Raw genomic sequence first — 18,800 nt, 5'->3', positions numbered from 1 at the left:
TTTCAGGTTTCCATGGAAACTGTGGAAATGTGATGGAGTAAATTTCAAAGCAATTTCCAGGCACTGTTTTTGGATCCTGTGACAAAATAGCAAATGTGAAAGAAACCTCCTTGCCATCTTGCACAGCTGTAAAAATCTGCATGGTTCATCTGTGGAAGTGGCACTGCCTTTCAAAGGGTTGAGGGCAGAAACCCTGAGCCTTCCAACGAGCCTGGCCCCAGCCAAGGACTGCAGCCCTGGGGAGGAATTTTGTCTCCCAGCAGCATCCAGTTCCTGTGGGATCTGGGGAAGCCCTGCTTCTGCCTCCTGTTCCTGTACAGAATCAGTCACATCCAGAAACATACTGAGTTTTCCGAGGCTCCTGTGAACAAATATTGTGATGACCCCTCTTTACTGAGATGAAAGATGGCTTCTGCTCAATATTCATCTACAAAACTTCCAGTGGAAGCCTGTGGGAGTTCAGCTTTCATGGGGATAGAGCTCTCTCACTTTGCATGATGTTTAGCAGCACCAACTGCTTTAATAAACAAGACAAGGTGCTTGGAATGCACAGTGCAGAGGTGTTCCTCTTAAAAGCAAAGCAGTTGTTTTTCCTATTTGAAAAAATCAGGTAGTAGAAATAAAGTAAGCTGAGTTGCCAAAAAAATAGTCATTAGCGAAGATAGCAAGGAATGATTTGTACATTCTAGAATAGAAATTTACCTAGTCAATGTAATGGGTGAGACTCGTGTTTTTCTTGGTGGAAAATTGTTTCTGCAGTTGTTTGTGCCCTATGACCCCTGAGGATTGCTTTGATGGTGAGGAGAGGCAGTTTCTGTCTCTGTGCAGAAGGGTGATGCTCCTATTCACCTGGCTGGTTTGGTGCTGATTGGGTGGCTCTACCAAGTACAGTAGATAAGGATCAGTCCTTTGAAGTGTTGCCACTTGCTAAGGTTGCTAATTGATGGCTCTGGTCTGGTGGGAAGCTGGATCCAGCCCTGGCTGCTGTGTGAGAGGCCACCAAGAACATGTCTCAGACCGATCATGCTTTTTCTAGTGCCTTTACTGACAAACAAACACAGAAAAATGCTACATAGGAAGTCAAGGCACCATAGGAGGAGAAGTGTGTGTGTGAAGAAGGGTGTTTATATGGGAAAGAGAGGGATGGAGACCCAAAAGGAAAAAAGGCTGGACACAAGAATATGATAAATGAAAGAAAAAAGCAAGAAACAGAATAATGCTTGTTTGGAGAGCGTGTGTGTGTGTCTGTGTAAATACCAAGCCTTAGAGATAGTATATGATTAAAAAAAACTAAACAGGAGCATTGGGAGAAAAGAAAGAGGCTGTAGTCTAAAAACCCCCAGAAGTACAGGCAAAGAACCTGGGACAGGCATAAGGCTTAATGAAACTGTAACAAGTCACTGTTACTAACAAGAATGTCCGCTGGTAATTTGTGTAAACGTGTGGCCTGGCAGTCACACAGCCTCTCCTCTGTGTGCTCTCAGTCCTTGTGCTCCTCTGGTCCATCTGCCTGCTCTAGGCTCTGGTCCTGCCCCACTCTGCTGCAGGGATGGCACAGGAACATTCCCCACCATGGTGCAAATAATCTATGTAACTTAACAACTAATGTAAGCTGTGTTGCCATAAGGATGCTGAGAAAGGAAATTAGCTTTTCAAGTAAAAGTATGCAGAGAAAGTGTTGAGCAGAGAGCTTTCTCTGTTGACACAGTCCATACTATGAAAATGGAGAATGAGGGTTACAGAAAACCTGGAGTAGAACAAGAATTAAAATAAGTCCTGAGGTTAGCAGTTACAGTGCTATGTGCATACAATTTCCAAAGAACTTCAAACTTGATGACAAAGCTGTATATAAGCTTGTGTGATGAAATCTGAAGCTGGACAAACACAGCTTGGTTTTCATTTATAGTTTAAAGCCTGTAATCTGCCCAGCTTCATAAAGATCCTGACAAAGTTGAGCCAAGTTTTAGGAAATCTTCGTTGAGTTATAGTTTCCAGTGGAAACTATGTGAAAAGGACAGGATTTAATGCCAAAAGGAGACAAAAACTATGATTTTGACCATGTTTCATGTTAAGTTTGGGAGTTAAAGTCTAAACTTAAAGTAAAATAAAACTTGCAGACTTCCAACCCACAAAAGAAGAACTTGAATAGACCCACAGCTTTTTTGTTTTGTTTTTGTTTTTTTTTTTTAACTATCTGTATTCCGTCTGTGTGGGTGTGAGTTTTTTTATTACCACATTGCCAGAAATGACAATTCAATACGGATTCTGCTCTGCCTCCTGTTTTCATGTTAACAAACATCTGGAAACTCGTGTTGTGTAATAAATGGGCCTTAGAAAGTAAGTTTTGCTCGACAGGGTCTCTTCAGGGAATGGTTGTGTTAATGCTGGCTCTGCTTTAGAGGGGGAAGTCAGCTGGATTTGTGTTTTCCTATTGCAGATGTTGTGCTGGAGAAGGCCATGCATAAGTGCATTCTGAAGCCGTTGAAGGGTCACATTGAAGCGATGTTGAAAGAGTTTCATACCACAGATGGTTCCTGGAAACAACTGAAGGAAAACCTGCAGCTGGTGCGGCAGAGGAATCCTCAGGAACTGGGCGTGTTTGTCCCAACACCAGACTTTGTGGACGTTGAAAAGATTAAAGTCAAGTTCATGACTATGCAGAAGATGTATTCACCTGAAAAGAAAGTCATGCTGCTGCTGAGAGTTTGCAAATTGATTTACACTGTTATGGAGAATAACTCAGGTACGGTGCTTCTGGTAGTTCAGGTTTGCTGATATTTCATATCTGATGTATGAAATGTCCTTTAGAGGAATCAGCCCATCTCATTCTGCAGACAAATCTAGTGCTGAAGTTCTTGCAGCTTCTCCTTGCCCTTTTGAGAGGAATTCTTGCTCTCTGCTTCTAATCTATCTGTCTGCATATCTTAAAAACTCAGTCTGAAGCAGAGTTGTCGTCATGGGTGGAGTGCCAGCCTCAGGCAAAGTTAATTAGAGAAGCCCTCCTATGGTGCAGGAAGGATCCTTGTGATTTCTGAACTCCTTCTCAGAGAGGAGCCTGGGTACAGCTGGATTAAATCTTAGCCCAGACTTTGTCAATGGTTTAAAATCCAAGGAATTATAGAGGTGTGATTGAAACTTTGTAGAACTTGGTGCTACAGGATTAAGGATGACAAACCAGATATAGTCATATAAAAATAAATTATTTATTATGAAAAATTACTAGACCAAAAAGATCTTAATCTGAATTATTTACTACACAGTGTAGAAGTAAAAACTACTAGTATAGTCTAGTATAGTATAATGCTCTATATCAAAATGATTATAATAAAAAAACTATATTAAAGCTAGCAAAAAGACCCAAAACAATAACTGAGTAGAGATTGATGTTTCTTAACCAGGGGGGCCAAATCTCTTTTGCCCAGCCTCCAGGAGTGGCTGTGAGGGGCGTTCCCACCCAAGGGAGGGGTCTCCACACAAACTCCCAGAAGGGAGATATTAGAAGATCCTGCCATTTGAAAGCAGGACTAGACTTTTAGAGTACACAGTGATTGACTGTCAGCCACATATCTCCATGCCAGCTGTGTCAACCTCTGTGTTTTTAGATAAGGCTACTTTATTTTATTTGCCACATTGCTGTTTAACTTTGGGGTTGATGAGTCAGACTGGGTTGAGCATAATTCAACACCAAAAGCAGCATGACAACACTTCTTAGTTCACCACTGGTAACTTTGCAAAGCAGGACATTGTTTTACCTCATTCCAGGCAGAGCATCCTACAGATGTGAAGCAATTGAAAAAGAGCAGCTTTCCTTAACTGTAGGCTTTTGAAATTGCCTGGCAGAAAGGCTGTCCTGTGAGCCTTGAATTTAACACTGATTCTAAATTAGTATTTTTCTGCAAATTGTAATAGAGGTAACACCATATATTTAGCTATTGTAATTCAATAGCATTTATGCAATATGACAACTACAATGGTTTTATCTTAATGGGTGGAAAAAAGCAGCCTTTAATCCAGTATTTTTGGCTTTCTGTGCCACTGAATGTTCTCATTTGGACACTTTCTTTCATGCTTTTGGAACAGAAATGACATCTATTTCTGCACTGTAGCAAGAACCCAAAAGCACCTTTGAAACCTAAGTACTGAAATGGCACTACAGGCCAGTCAAGACCTGCTGAGCAGTCAGTGGCCCAAAATGCTCTGCTGGATGGCATGAATTTATAGGTGCAACTCTTGACATTCTCTCTTGCATGCTGCTATGACAGGTCATGAGCTAAGGTGTAGCAAAGCTGTGGTAGTGGGAGATTTTTTTTCCCTTAAGTGAGTATAGGCTGCTGCAGGTGCCTGGCAGTTTTCTTTCTAAGGAAGCACTGCATGTGCAGCTGGGTCTGCTGCAGATCAAGACACTTACTTTCTTTGGAGATTGGAAATGAATGGGTAAAGCTTGTGGCTGTTAAAGCCCCCCAGGTACTTTTACAAGATTTAGGACTGAGCTCCTGCCCAGCTTATTATTGTGCTTCAAAATTCTGCATTTTAAAAGGAGATATGGGGATCTTGGCCTGAAGTTCTGTAACCTCATCTCTCTGTGACATTATTGCATTGAGTAAGGTATTTCCAACATGCAGAAAGAAAATATTGAGAGGCTTCTGCTGGTTAAGTGCTGTACTGGGAGACCTGGGCTGAGATGTGGCAAGTGCTCATTGGGCTGTCTTATTTTGTCATGTGAAGTTTGTCAAATGTGGCATTGAGCCAGCAGCTGTTTGAGTATCTATCCTTCCAGCCAGGTAAGTGTGGTAGCTGGAGCATGTGCCTCAGCTGGTGTCACTTGAGTTTCACCAGAGTCATAAGCTGGCTCCTGCTCTGGGCAGTTCTGAGTGACCTTCACATCCATCCTGCAGTGAGCACTGTTTAGCCTGACCCAGAGATTTGGCCACATTGGGATTTCTGAACAGAGAGTCAAAATGCAGGAAAAGTGCCAGGAGCACAGACAGGCCTAGGTACAGCACAGTCTTTGTGGATCACTTTCACTCCAGGCCCTTACAGTCTCTCCCCATCTTTCTTGTAGGCTGCATTCAGGTGCAGCCCTTGGTGTTTGTAGAACCCCTCTCTGGTGTTTTTGACATACTGTCAAGGAAATGAGTTGAGTTTTCTTGTCAAATCTAATAGGCTTTTTATTCAGGCTTTTCTGCTGTGGGATTCATGTTCAGAGACTGTCATTTGTGTCTGGATGCTTTCAGAAAGTGGATGCAATCCCTGGATGTATAAAGAAAATGCCTGTTCATCACCTCTTAGGCAATGGTAGCAGTGCAGGTGATGGTCAGGCCAGACTGGCTTGGCAGCCTTTTCAGCAGTTCACCAGTTGAGCTGCTGCCAGGGGGAGCCCAGTCTCTAAATTTCCCTTGCATGCCTCAAGGTGTGCATCACAAGATTTGTGCTCGTTTGAAGGACAGGATTGAGCTTGTCTCCTGTACAGTGAGTGTCAGTGATGTTCTCTTTGCTGCACATTGGTGACTTGAGGAGCTTCTGGAGTAATACAGACATGCTGGGTAGAGAAGGCACAAAAGAGTGTTTTCCTTTCAAACATGGGAAGTGGTAAAAAAATGTGGTTTGTCTCTCATTGCCTGTGTTCCCTTCAACCCAGGGAGGCTGTATGGAGCTGATGACTTCTTGCCTGTGTTGACGTATGTGCTAGCCCAGTGTGATATGCTGGAGCTGGATACTGAAATCGAGTACATGATGGAGCTGTTGGATCCATCCTTGCTGCATGGAGAAGGTAATCTATTTATTTTTACTAGAACTGCCTGAAGGACTAGTGAGGGGGTGTTCTGTTTGAGTAGGAATCCTATCAAGGGGAGACCTAATGGCAGTGGTGTTGATAGTATAACAAGAGAATGTCAGCATCATTTCCACTGCTGGGCAGCTTGCAGAGCACAAGCCCCAGCAGCTGGAAAATCTGCTGCTGTGTTTTGCTTTGTGAGCAAACACATTGTTTCCAATTCATTTTGACTCAGCAGGCAAACACATGTACTGTGCAGGTGCCCAATGGCCTTAGCCTTTTGTGCCTGAAAATTTCCTAAGAGGATTTATGGGGCAGCAGCACTCAGCAAATTGTGAGGCACATAGTAAGACTTGGGTTATGTGCTTGGTGAAGACTCTGGGGAACTTTCTTGCACCTTTGCAGAATTGCTTTTGAGAATATTGCCCCTTTTAATGATCTTTGCTTCGTCCCAGTATTTGCTTCTTACAAAGTATTTTTATGAGCTCTAGAAGTATGTTTCCTGTGGCATTTCTTGTATAAGGGCTGAAGTCTGCTGGAGGCAAGGAAATCTGCCTCCTTGCTTTTTCCATGGTAGTATTTTTAAAGAAGAAATTTTCTGCAAGGCCCTGGTAGGTCCCAGAATCTAAAAGGTTTATGAGGAGGTTTGAAGGCTCTTACAGCCAAGCTTAACTGTGTTTATGTATACCTGTGTGTTTCCTGTTCCTGCTATATCCTGGCTTTCTGAAATTGCTTTTCATGTAACCTCCTGCATGTTGTTATGCCTGGGAGAATTCATGCCTCCATTCCTTCAATTTGGCACTAGTCTGCTCCTTGCTTGGTGTACAGAGCATCCTTGAGTGCATTGTTAGGAGTCTTAGCATGCATAATACTTGAGTGTGAAGCTGGAGATCAATAAGATGCTTGAAAAGCAGAAAGATTTACTGCACTATTAAGTCTTGTTGTTTTGAATGCAGCAAAGAAAGTCTGTCTGTTGGTTGGGCCTGTCATTGGCACTAGCTCAGCTCTGCTGTACAGAGAAAATTGTGTAGGGCTTTGGGGTCCTGCATTTCAACTGTAATGTGTTGTCCAGTTTGTCTAATGGGTCTTGCATGAATTTTATGTGTTCATCTTCTTGCAAAGCTAAAGGCTGAGAGGGAATGCTGTCATTAATACAGAAAATACTGCTGTGGGCATCCAGTGCATCTCTGAATGCCTCTGAATAGACTCTGCTCTTAGCTGAGCACTCCCACCCAAATAGTTGACTTTAAAAAGAAAAGACAGCATGTCTTTTGTTTCTCCTGGTTGCTGTGGACTGTTGCCTCCTGTTGAGACTCTTTTACTTTGTGATCCACAGCTTCTTTTGTGCATTGGCCACTCTATTGTGGCTTTAATTTGTTCTCTACTCATGTAATAAAGGGGGAGTGTGCAGGACTGTACACACCATCTCCTGAATTAGTTCGACATCCTGGGGAAAGCTAAAAGGTGATAGATCAGTAGTTGTTTTAAAAAAAAGGCAACTCTTTGGGATGATTCCAGAGTACAAGTCTCACACTCAGTTGTTGCTTTATTGCCCCTGAGCGTGGTGGCTTTTAAGTTGGTGAACAGGTTTAGATTGTTTTTTATTTTATTTCAACAACCATGTTTATTTCATCCCCCCTGAAACCTGGGAAGAAACCAAAACACTGTTAGAATATTGTTTAGAATAAAGCTGGTGTTCCAAGATTGGAGGAGTAAATACTCAGGAATAAAGGAGTTACAAGAGTTGTTGGTTTTCCTAGCTTTTACAGAGATGGGGCAACTGAGAGGGGTTTTAAAAGATTTTATTCTATTATCAGTGATTTAAGGAAACAGCTTTCCTCAGCAGGAGTTGGCTCCACTGTGTAATATGGAGCACGTGCAACCCCTGCATGTCTCTGAGCAGCTGAGAACACATCCTCCAGTGTTGTGCAGGCCAGGGAGGGTTTTCCTTTTGTGTGTAAATATTCTGGCAACTTTCATATCTATGTGTGTGGCTGGGTGCCTCTCTGTGTGTATGTATATATATATCTCAAAGAAAACTGCCTGCACTTGTGACTGTGACCACTCTGAGGAGTTCTTCCCTTGCTGTCCTTCACAGGAGGCTATTACTTGACAAGTGCTTATGGAGCACTTTCACTGATCAAGAACTTCCAGGAAGAACAAGCTGCCCAGCTGCTCAGCTCAGAGGCCAGAGACACTCTCCGGCAGTGGCACAAGAGGAGGACAACAAACAGGACAATACCTTCAGTTGATGATTTTCAGGTAGAGCTTCAGGCTGAAATAGAAAATGGGATTATTGTCTTGCTGGAAATTCCCATTTGAGGTATCATTTGTAGCAAATTCCCTTGATGCTACAAGTGGAGTGAAACAGTTGTGAGATTACAGCTGGAAAATTTGCCTCTTTAAAGTCCCCACACTCACTTTTTAATCAAACAGTTTCATTATGATGGTCTGAAGAAAACACTAAATAATAGAGCTTTCTTACCTTCCCTTTTAAGTCATATGAAGTGAGGACAAACTGCATTGTATCTTATATTCAGCTTTTTTGCACACTTTATTGTTCAAAAGATCAAATCCAGATTTCCAGGGGTATAAATCAGCCCAGCTGCCCAGTAGCCAGTGGTGGCTAAAGCAGGTAGCAGGGAGGAGAGGTGGGAGAAATGTTCCCTGACAGTGTTGAAGTTTAAGCAGGCAGCAGAGTTCTGTGATATGGATGTCCTCACATTTTTCTTTTTTGTCTTTTTTTTCTTTTTTGTCCCCTGTATTTTGTACTGCTCTTCCAGAGTAGGGCAGTACCTTCAACTGGAGAATAACAAAGCAGTGGTTATCACTTCATCTTCTGAACCCAGGCCTGCATGTCTTCCATCTGCTTTGGACTGACTGTTAAGGTGCAGCAGTTTGTGAGCTGAAGGAGGGGAGGGAGTTGGAATTGGGAAGAGAGGATTTACTCCTTGGAGTTCAGCTGGCTGCAGTTAGGAAGAGGAGAAGCCATTTCAAGCAATTCCAGTGCCCAGAGCCTGTCCATCTCCCTGGGATCCACGTTCTGTTCTCCTGACCTGTACTTAGGTGTCAGATTCCAGCAGCTGGAGTCTTTGTTCTTTCTGGCAAAACTCTGCACTTCCCATAGGAGCATCCAGCACCTTTATTTCTGCTGGGTGTGGAAATGACAGAAGATTCTTTCTGCAGGATTTTGTAGGAAGTTCCATCTTCTCTTTCTCCGCAGATGAATTTGGTCCAGGCTCAATGTTCGCTTGGATGCAGGAAGATGCAGGGGGCAGGGAGGAGCTGGCAGTGTGTGTGTCCAGTGCTTCTCCTGCTGTTGTCTCTTTCAAAAGAGAGCCTGGAATTAGTGGAGCCCACCACCCACAGGATGTGCTTGGCACAAATGCAAGTGTTTTGTTGTCTACTCAGAATGGCGATTTTCTCTCTTCTCTCTCTGAGTCTTGCAGTCCTGAACTGGAGCACCTTGCCTACAACCAGCATGGAACATATCTGCGGCTCCAGTCATCTTTCTCCCAGGGAAACAGGGTGTGGTCATGGCATTTCTGTGCTGCAGTCTCACAGCCTTCCTGGCTCTTGGGCCCTGGAGGCTGTTTTTCCACCTTCCCTAAATGGACAGAAAAGCAAAAACCCCAGTACTTTGATGGTGATGATGAAATACAGCTTTCTGGGCATCTGTAAAAAAAACTTCAGCCTTTCCTTCCAGCAATCCTGTCTATCTAAAAACTCGTGCTTTTCAAAGCAGGTCTTGTGTGTGGTAGCTTAATGAAAAATTAAATCTAGTGTGTTTTGCCCTATTTAGAGCTGGGTTTTTTCTACCAGTTCTTCAAACTGGGTAAAAAAATTGCTTAGTTCTGTTCAGTCAGGTTCAATACCAATTTTTAAAATCTATTGCCAAGCTTTAGTGTTCAGTCTTTGTGGTATCAAGGAATACTTGATTAGACAAGACTGCTCTTTGGAGTTTAAGTCATGGGAAGGTCCTTCTCAGTCCTACCTTTTAACAGCTTGTTTCTGTGAGAGGTAAACTTCTACCATTGGGATTTTGCACGCTTAATTTATTTAGTTTACAAACCATGGGTGCCAGCTGAGTCAATAAACAACTCTTTCTCTCTTTAATTTTTTCCACCTCCTTCAATCTTACTGCATTTTAGTCTTTAATTCCAGCTATTTTTTTTTCTTTTAAAACTGTCTCTGGTTTAGAGACAATTCAGGAGAAAATGCTCTGGAATTAACATCTGCTCTAAAGAAAGTGGGTTTTGGCACTCCCTTCCCACCAATATGAAAGGAATTTCTTGGATGAAAATGACAAAAACAATTTATTTCACAAAGAAAGCGCCCACAGGACAGGCAGGGAGAAAATTAATAACTGTCAGGTATTGAAGCTCCTCGCTGTTGGTGGATTTCGAGTTCCCTCTTTAGCTGGCCTGGCCTCCCCCGAGGTCCAAAGCTGGGATGCAGCGTCTGGCTCCCACCAATGGTCTGGTTGTCCAAAGCTGAGCTGAGCAGTTCCAGAGGAAGCCACAGAAGTCACTGGAGTATTGCTGTTGCAGTCCCAGGAAAATTTCTTGCTTCAGCTAACTAAATCCAAGGTAGCCAAAAGCAGAAATGTGAGTCCCTCCACGCGGCAAAGCCAAGCACACGGGTAGTGAGTGCCTGAACACAGCCTGTGCCGGAGTTCCCCCAGCTCCCACCCTTCCCCTGGACCCAGCTTAAAGCTCCAGGACTCATTTCTGGGCATAAAGCAGACCATGGGGGAATACAATATTATCATAAAATCACCCCAAGACAAAAACAAACAGGAAGCAGATGAAACTGCATTTCCCTGTGGGACCCATTTAGAATGTATCTGTGTTAGCAGAATTGTGGGCTTGTGTCAGTTTCTACAGGAGAAAAGATCCAGCATTTGCCTCAAGATCTGGTGCATCTACTTGAATGGTGCGGAGTAAATTTTCTTTCTGAATCCCTGTAAAAAAAAAAAAGAAATGCTGTCCTGTGAAGCTGGGTTAGGCCAGGCTTAGACACCAGGCTGCAGCTCATGGGATGGCCATAATGTCCAGGAATCACCAGGGTGTGTTTCACAGCTGGAGCAAGTAGAGGCTTGCATTTTGTTGCTGACTTTTCAGTTTTCAGAGGCTAAGGATTTTTTGACTTCCTGATGTCTGCTTTCTTGTTCACAGAACTACCTTCGTGTTGCATTCCAGGAAGTTACCAGTGGCTGTACGGGAAAGACTTTGCTAGTAAGGCCATATATCACTACCGAAGATGTATGTCAGCTTTGTGCTGAGAAGTTTAAAGTGGCAAATCCAGAAGAATACAGGCTGTTTCTTTTTGTTGATGACACCTGGCAACAACTGACAGAGGATACCTACCCTCAGAAAATCAAGGCGGAGTTGCACAGCCGTCCGCAGCCCCAGGTCTTTCACTTTGTCTACAAGCGCCTTAACAGTGACCCTTATGGGGCCATTCTTCAGAACAGCAACGACTCGGCTGCTTAGAACCAGCAACCTGTCATTTTTATATCTGTTCCTTGGTAAATGTTACAAACATCTTTGTTGGCTGCCTTCCTTAGGAGCTAAAACATGTCTTAAACCTTAAGTGCCTGGTAAAACACGTGCTGATGTTTCAGATGTTGCTTACAGGACCCAGGCGCACTGTGCACGTGGCCAGTTATGCAGAATATTCCACCAGCATGTCTTGAGGAGACGGCCTATGAGGCTGCGTTTCCTGTACCATGGGCTCTTTTGCAGCATATTCTACTGTGGCCTTTCACAGGTCTTGGCTGTAGTGTGCAAAATACGATTTTCTTCCACTCCTTGTTTCCCCAGCTGTCACTTGCATTTGAATCCGTGTGCGAGACGAGTGCGTCTGTGAACTGGGGTGAGCTCAGTTCTGCCAGCAGGAGTTTGACAAGACTGTCCGATGCAGGGCATCAGTTCACTCAGCATTACCTGGATGGTTGCATCCTTGTCTAATTTTTTTGATTACAGAAAATCTTCATGTTTATATATATATATATATATATAAAATAGATATTTTATAGCAGTTGCAGGTAAACTGTCAGGGTTGGTTTTTGAAATATTTTTTTAACTAAAATATTCTATAATTATGCATGTGATTTTTAACATTTAATACACAAGAATAAATCTCTTGCTGGTTTTAGAGTCTTGCATTGATAATCTCTGTGGTTTCTCTTCTTTACCTGTTCCAGGAGAGTTCTTAGGAAACCTCTGTACCCTTGAGGCAGTTTTGCTGTCCGTTCTCAATTGTCTTCTGAAAATCAGACCATTTTATTCATTGTGCTGTGCAAAACATGTCTTGACCTCTCATCACATTCATTCTGAGCACACTGTGTGTTTGGCGGCCCTCTGTCTTTTCCTCTGTCCTTCTCCATGCCTCACTCCCGTTCCTCTTTTATTCTGTGTGGTGCCTTCCATGCCTTTGTTTCTCACTGGGTGCTTGTGAACCATTCCCTGTCCCTGTTCTTTTTTAATCCCTCTCTGTAATGCTGCCCATCACAGTTTGGTTTTTTTGGCTTTTTTGGGTTTTTTTGGTTGGTTTTGGGTTTTTTGGGGGCATTTTTGTTTTGGGATTTTGTTGTTGTTGTTGTTTTTTGCCTTACTTGTATCCTGTTTTTATTCTTGGCGGCTCTCTGGTGCTCCCATGTGCCATTGTTCCTCTACTGGATCCTTGTGTCCCATTCCCCGTCCCGGTTCTTTTTTATTCCCTCTCTGTCATGCTGCCCATCCCAGGGTTTTTTTGTTGTTTTTGTTTCAGTTGTTTTTTCAATTTCATTCTGCACTGTTCTTCCTGTGTCCTCTCTGCTGCCCCTCCCTCTTTTTGCCTCTCTCCTGTGACTGCAGGGTTGGGGAGGAACTGCTGGGGGCTGCCCCCCATTCTTGTTGCAGCAGAGTCCCTTTTGGGGGGGAGATGTACTTGTGGAAAGGGCTTGAATAAAGCACCACGCTGCTGTCCAGGGCAGTTTGACTGGTTCTGTGCCTTCTTTGGGGCTGAGGAAGGAAGGCTGAGGGGGCGGCAGTGAAGACTCGGGGTCTCTGATGTCATTTGGGGCACCCCAGTGTCCCTAGGAGGGAGAGCCAGGCTGTGGTGGAGGAGCAGGTGAGTGGGCAATGAGGGGGGGTCATGCTGGGTTACCCTGCCCCAGAGGGACCCAAAGCTGCTGGAAAATTCACAGGGAGAGGTGGGTGTAGAATACCAAAACGTGTCAAGTTTTTCATTTTTATAGGTGTTGGCAAAGAATTGGCATTTTTCTCTTAAAACCATTTGGAAAGAATCTCTCTATCCATTCTATTGTGTACAGGAATGTAGGAAACTCTGACTAGGGGTGGGTAGTCGTTTTGAAACCAGTGCCATAAAGTTTTTACCTAGGGATGAGCCAGTCGAGTGCCCCGAAAGCACAGGAATAGTTGCTGGGGATGAAGGGAATAAACACAAAAGCTTCTCCGGCCGCTTGGGCCTCCGTTCCCGGCCGGCTCCCAGAGTGCGTCCAGCCCGGCCGGGCAGGGGGCGGTGCTGCCGCCTTGTGGGCACAGAGCGGTGCTGTGGACGGAGGGCAGCGGCGAAGGAGAGCTAGGAGTGCAAAGGGGACGTGGTCGGGCTTCAGCGGCCGCCCTGCCAGGCGGTGGCTGAGAAGAATGACAGCGGCGGGGCCGGTTTCGGCGGGTGGCGGAGGCGCGGTGGCAACAGAGCTGCCATTTCAAGATAGCGAAGCGCCCGCGTACCGGGACCTTGCATGAGCCGGGTCGGGCTCCAGCCACACTCAAGATGGCGGCTGCGGCAGGACTCCGGCAGAGGCGTCGCCGCCGCTGCCTGCCGCCGCTCGCGCGGCTCCGGTGCCGCTGACCCCGCCAATCGTTTTCTCCCTCCGGGAAAGGCAGCAGAAAATCGCGCTGAATGCGCGGGATGGGCATCGAGGCCGGGTTAAGGCATCCGACTAGACAAATGCCTCAGTGAGGAGCGGGGGACCCTAAAGGTACCACAACAAAGATGGCGGCTCGGCCGGAAATGGCTTCTGCCAGTACCAAAGACTGCGGCGAGGAAATCCAGGAGAAATCGCTGCTGGCTCCTGGCATCCCGGGCTTGCCAGGCATGTTTTGTACTTGATTGCAAGGCAGTTTTCCTGCCTCTGCAGAGAGCGGCACCTGCATCCCACCGGAAAGGAGAGAGAAAAAAAGTCACTTTTACGCCACACCCAAGATGGCGGCCCAGCGCGCCACTCTCTTGCCCTTCCAAGGATGGTGACAGCCACGCGCCTTGGGTAGGGACAAAAAAGGGCGGTACAGCAAGTACCCCGCTCCGTCTGACCGGCGGCCTGCGCTCACCCCGACACCGCCCCCGCCCCAGCGCGGCTTCCCTGTGTGCGGACATGGCCTGTGGGCTCCCCGGGGCCGGGGGAGAGCCGGGCGGGTGCGGACAGGCGGTGGCGGGGATGCCTGTGCGCCTCTCGCGGCGCGGCGCGCTCCTCTCCTCCCCTCCACAGAGAGGACCCTGCGCCCCAGCACAGCACACCGGGCCGGCCGCCCCGTCCCGCCGCCGCTCTCCCCCCTTCTTCATCCCCGCTCCCCTCCGCCCCGCGGAAATGGAGGAAAACACAAAAGCATCGGGGAAGAGCAGCCAGCCGAGCTGCCTGAGCCATCCCCCTGCCCGCAGCCGGGAGCAGCCGGCAGGAGGAGGCAGCTGCGCTCTCTGCCGGCAGGTGAGAGGTGAGGGGTGGGCACGGTTCGCCGGGCAGCGCTTGGCAGTGTGAAAAACAACAATCACTTGGTTTTAAATTTTTAAAAGTTTAATAGTAATGAAATAGTCATGAAAATAGTAATATAAATAGTGTAATAAAAATTTGGACAATTAGGATTTAGGTCAATATGAGACAATAAAAAACAAGAAGTTAGGGACAGTCCGGGTACCTCTTTCTGGGCAACATAAGCCGGAAAAAGGACCCACGTTAACAGAGGATTAACCCTTAAAAGCAACAGCCTGTTGCATCTTCATACACCTCATCCATGATGCATAAATTCCATTCAAACACAGGATTCTGTCTGGGCAGTGTCAGCTTCTTCCTCTGAATCCTAAACGGTGCCTTCAGGACTTAGCAAGGCAGGAAGAAGTTCGTTTCTCCTGATAATGGAGCAATAAATTCTTTTTCTCTGAAAGATTTAGATGCCCTGTGGCTGCTATCTCGGTGCAAGTCCTTTCTTTAAAAAAAGTATCTTACATAGCATAGTTTCTATTTTAATATTATGTTATTACCTAAAACTATATTTAACACACTACTTGAGAAAATTAACACATCATAACTTTCTAACACAACACATATAATATTCATTTTAATATCTGCGAAAGGCCAATCATAAAATACGCATTTTTCACACCAGGGAGAATTTCAGCTCCCCGCAGCTCTGGCTCAGTGCTGCACAGAATCAGGGCTGAGGCAGCTGCGGGGTGGGGATGCTGCTCACAGCAGCCTCCTGCTGGAAACAGCTGTAGCGCCGGCAGCCACGTGCAATTTCCATCGGATTTGTAGCAAATGTGTGTTTCAAGCTGGGAGCTGTCAGTTCCCTCGGTGGGAAAGTCCTTGAAGTAGCCACGCTGAGTTTCTGAGAATTCCAAGTCTCGTGTTGTTATGATTCTTGATACATTATTTAGTTACAATCGAGCTGAGACAGTATCAAGTGGATTTGTAAGAGTGGCGGAAATGGTTTTTTTGCAGGGAAGTGTGTTGGGGTGAGCGGCCCTCCTTAATGTCAGAATGACTTGGTCTTCCTTCTTTTCCCTGTTTCTCTTTCTAGATTGCTGAGCACTGGGGAGAATATTTGGGATAAAGAAATGAAAGGCACAAAGGAAGCTCCACACTCCCAAGGGAATGCTTTAGGCATGTGCAGCTTGTGAACCTCACCAATAATCCCAGCCGCCACAGAAACCTTGTGAAGCTGGAAGGGACAGGGAAGAGAATTCCAGGAGCTGTGGGAAGTGCTTTCTCCTGATTCTGGACGTCATTGAGGTCAGAACGAGTTCCGAATTATCCTTGTGCCTCTCCTGTTGCCAGTCCAGGACTAAGTCAGTGTTCCCTGAGTGGCTGCAGCTCCCTGAGTGTGGAGGGAAGAAGCCTGTGCTGGAGAATGAGAGAAAGGTCCCTGCTGGTTGCTGTGTTCTTGGTGGGTTCAGAACTCTGGCCAGATGGGTTGGTGAGTATTGAATCAATCCTGCCTCCTTTAGGCTGAATTGTTGTAATGAGTCATCAGCAGGGACTGCTTTCATCCAGCTTTACTTCAGTTTCTTTTCAATGAATTTCTGGTTGTTTTGATCCTGAAATTGCTAAGCCCTTAAGTTTGCTAAATTAACTCTGAAAAGGTTCTACAAGCCAATGCTGAGGGAATTGAGGATTGGATAGTTAGGATCTTATGGCCCTTCAAGGGTTGGGTTCACCCCCTGATTTTTGTGCCAAGGGAAACTCCAAGCTGACACTGATCAAAATAGGAAACAGTTGCCTCATGAAAGTCATCTTTCCAACCTCTGTTCAAGATCCAAAAGAGATGGGAATGCCCTTGGCAAAAAAAGTGCCTTTGAGACAAAGCAAGTTTAAAATGCCTGTAATAAGCAGGAAATCCAGGAGAAATGGCTGCTGGCATCCTGGGCTTGCCAGGCAGGTTTTGTACTTGATTGCAAGGCAGTTTTCCTGCCTCTGCAGGTGGTGGTGCCTGCATCTCACTGGAAAGGGGAGAGAACAAAATTCCCCTTCTTCCCTGGCCCAGCCCTGGAGTGGGAGCAGCTTGCCCTTATCCTAGAGTTCTCCTGCTCCTGCCAAGGATCCCTCTGGTACCATGTGCTTCCCAAGCTCCCAGCACCAATGGATCTAAACTAGGAGAGCAATCCCTGTTCCTTCCCTTCTCCATCCTTGATGTTCCCAGGCCCTGCACCGATGGATCTAAACTAGGAGAGCAATCCCTGTTCCTTCCCTTCTCCATCCTTGATGTTCCCAGGCCCTGCATCTCCCTGGCTAGTCCCTGCCTGACTCCTCATCTCCATCCCACCTTCTCCTGGTCACATCTGGCCCTGAGATGTGTTTAGCAGCAAATCCATTCCTTTAAAGGAAGCCAAGTGCAAAGAGCATCCAGGTGCAGATAAGTCTTTAGAAAAGGAATGCAGTCATGCAAAGAAGGGCTCTGTCTTCCTGCATTTCCTATCCTTTTTCTCTGTCCAGTTTCAGAGGGTTTCTCTCCATGCTTTCCTGTGATCCAGATGTGTCCCTTCCTTTGTCCAGATCCAGTGCCAAAGGATTGAACAACTGATGAGTGGGGTCTGGGATGAAAATGCTTCTGCTAAAATTAGGGAAAGAATGCTAGAAGAAAAATGAGCTTCCTTTCAATGACTGGAATAAAAACACTGGGAAAGGGCGCTTTTTTATTTGATTTACTGCCACCTCCCCTTTTTTATGGCTAAAACTCCATGGTGAGCAATCCAAGCCAAAAGATGAAACGCAGAAGTCTTTGATTCTGCAGTGGGTTTAACTTCCCTTTTCTCCTCTCCTTCAGGACAGGGACAATCACTGAACTTGTCCTAGCCTTGCCAAGAGCTTTGGTGTTTGAGCTGCCAAACCCAAACTGGTCCTGCCCTGGTAGGTCCCAGGTTCCTCTTCTCCTCTCTGCTGTGACAGGCTCTGTAAGGAATGCCATTTCCAGCAGCCTGCTTTGCTGGAAAAAGGGGAGAGGGGAATAGGAAATGTGGTGCCAGAGCTGTGTCCCACCAGGTTGTGTTTCCTTCCCTCTGAGGACAGAGGGTCTGGGTTGAGGTGAGATTGCTGGGAGTGCTTAGATGAGCAATCTGAGCAGGAAGCTTGGAACTCCAGCTGCTGCTGGAACCAGTGCCTTAGGTCTGCTTAGGTTGGGTCCTGCAGTACCAGAGTGATGAGGGGGAAAAAGGAATGTGTGCAATTCATGGGAAAGCTTTGGTTATTCCCGGTGCAGTCTTTTCATTCTGGGCTCTGACTGTCCAGTATCTTTCTGATGAGACCTGTCAGAGATTTAGATGGAGGACTTGAGTTTAGGTCTGTTCACAACAAAATCTTGCCAAGCCTGAAGGCCTTGGGTGATGACTGCTCTTATCACCCTCTGACTTTATTAATGCCCTGTCATCTCTCTGACTTTATTAATCCTCTGTCAGATTTCCCTCAGCACCGGGCAGGAAAGGTGAGGGTTTGGATTAGGAATTTCTGCAAGTAAGGCCTGTGTGACCCTCTGCTTCCTGTGTGTGTGTCAGTAAGCCAAAATCAGGAGCCAAGGTTGGTTTGGTTTTAAGAACTTCAACTGACTTTAAAACAAAATAAATCAACTTTTTCTTTTTTTTTTCTTTTTTTTTTTTTTTTTGTTATTTTAGAAGCTGGAACTGCCTCTCTGGATGTGTGCTGAGCTCTCACTGCTGTGGACTGTGTGGCCTTAATTGCTGCAGGGTTCTGTTCTTCTCACTGGGGAATTGGAAATAATTATTAATTAGAAGGCAGAGATGTTTTTGGAAACTTCTCACTTTTTTTCTGCCTTTTAGTGGTAGATCTTCTCTTTCTGCCTCTGAATTTACAGCAATTCTCAGATGTCATTTCACCTGCCCAAATGCCTCCCAGCTCAGGGGGGTGCAGGGAAGGTGCTAATCTTTCACCTTGTGTGTAGGTATGTAAGCACTTAGCAGAAAATCTCAGATTCTGTAAAACCAGCCATTCATTTTCAAACAAAGACCAAACTCCTGCTGCCGGGAAGCTGGGATCAGTTTTTAACTTAGCTTTAGCTCAGAGATACTGGATTTGTGTAAATCAGAATAGCCCCAACTTCCTTGCAACCCATAGCATCAGTGTCATCTGACTGAGCTTCTCTGCCACTGCCACCACAGGGTGACTGTCCCCACTCTGGACAAGCAGTGCATCAATAAGGCAGTGGAAGGTGAAATGAGAGAAATCAATCTGCCTCTCATTAGTGGGATGAATAGAAGTGTTCTGGGGAGAGGGATCGCTGAGGGGGTGAGGAGA

The 18,800-nt window shown here is 45.7% G+C and overlaps 1 protein-coding gene across 3 annotated transcripts in view; it reads left to right on the top strand.

Annotated features, from left to right (window-relative positions):
• The window catches only part of RIN2 (Ras and Rab interactor 2), a gene marked incomplete at its 5' end in the record, with an annotated part of 63,074 nt that extends 50,330 nt beyond the window's left edge, over positions 1-12,744 (top strand). For 2 of the 3 annotated variants that reach the window (XM_084202098.1, XM_084202099.1), the window contains 4 exons: positions 2,438-2,743; positions 5,639-5,770; positions 7,872-8,035; positions 10,951-12,744. In XM_084202098.1, the coding sequence (XP_084058224.1) occupies positions 2,438-2,743; positions 5,639-5,770; positions 7,872-8,035; positions 10,951-11,268 (920 nt within the window). In that variant the 3' untranslated portion in view covers positions 11,269-12,744. Of the gene's footprint in view, positions 1-2,437; positions 2,744-5,638; positions 5,771-7,871; positions 8,036-8,556; positions 9,890-10,950 lie in introns of those variants that run through there. The other variant, XM_084202100.1, reaches the window with a different exon arrangement.
• Positions 12,745-18,800: the final 6,056 nt, after the last annotated feature.

This window comes from Fringilla coelebs (assembly GCF_963513975.1).
Source record: "Fringilla coelebs genome assembly, chromosome: 3".
Classification (NCBI taxonomy): Eukaryota; Metazoa; Chordata; class Aves; order Passeriformes; family Fringillidae; genus Fringilla; species Fringilla coelebs.
Note: the sequence above shows the minus strand (reverse complement) of the source record. Positions and strands in the feature narration are given on the sequence as shown.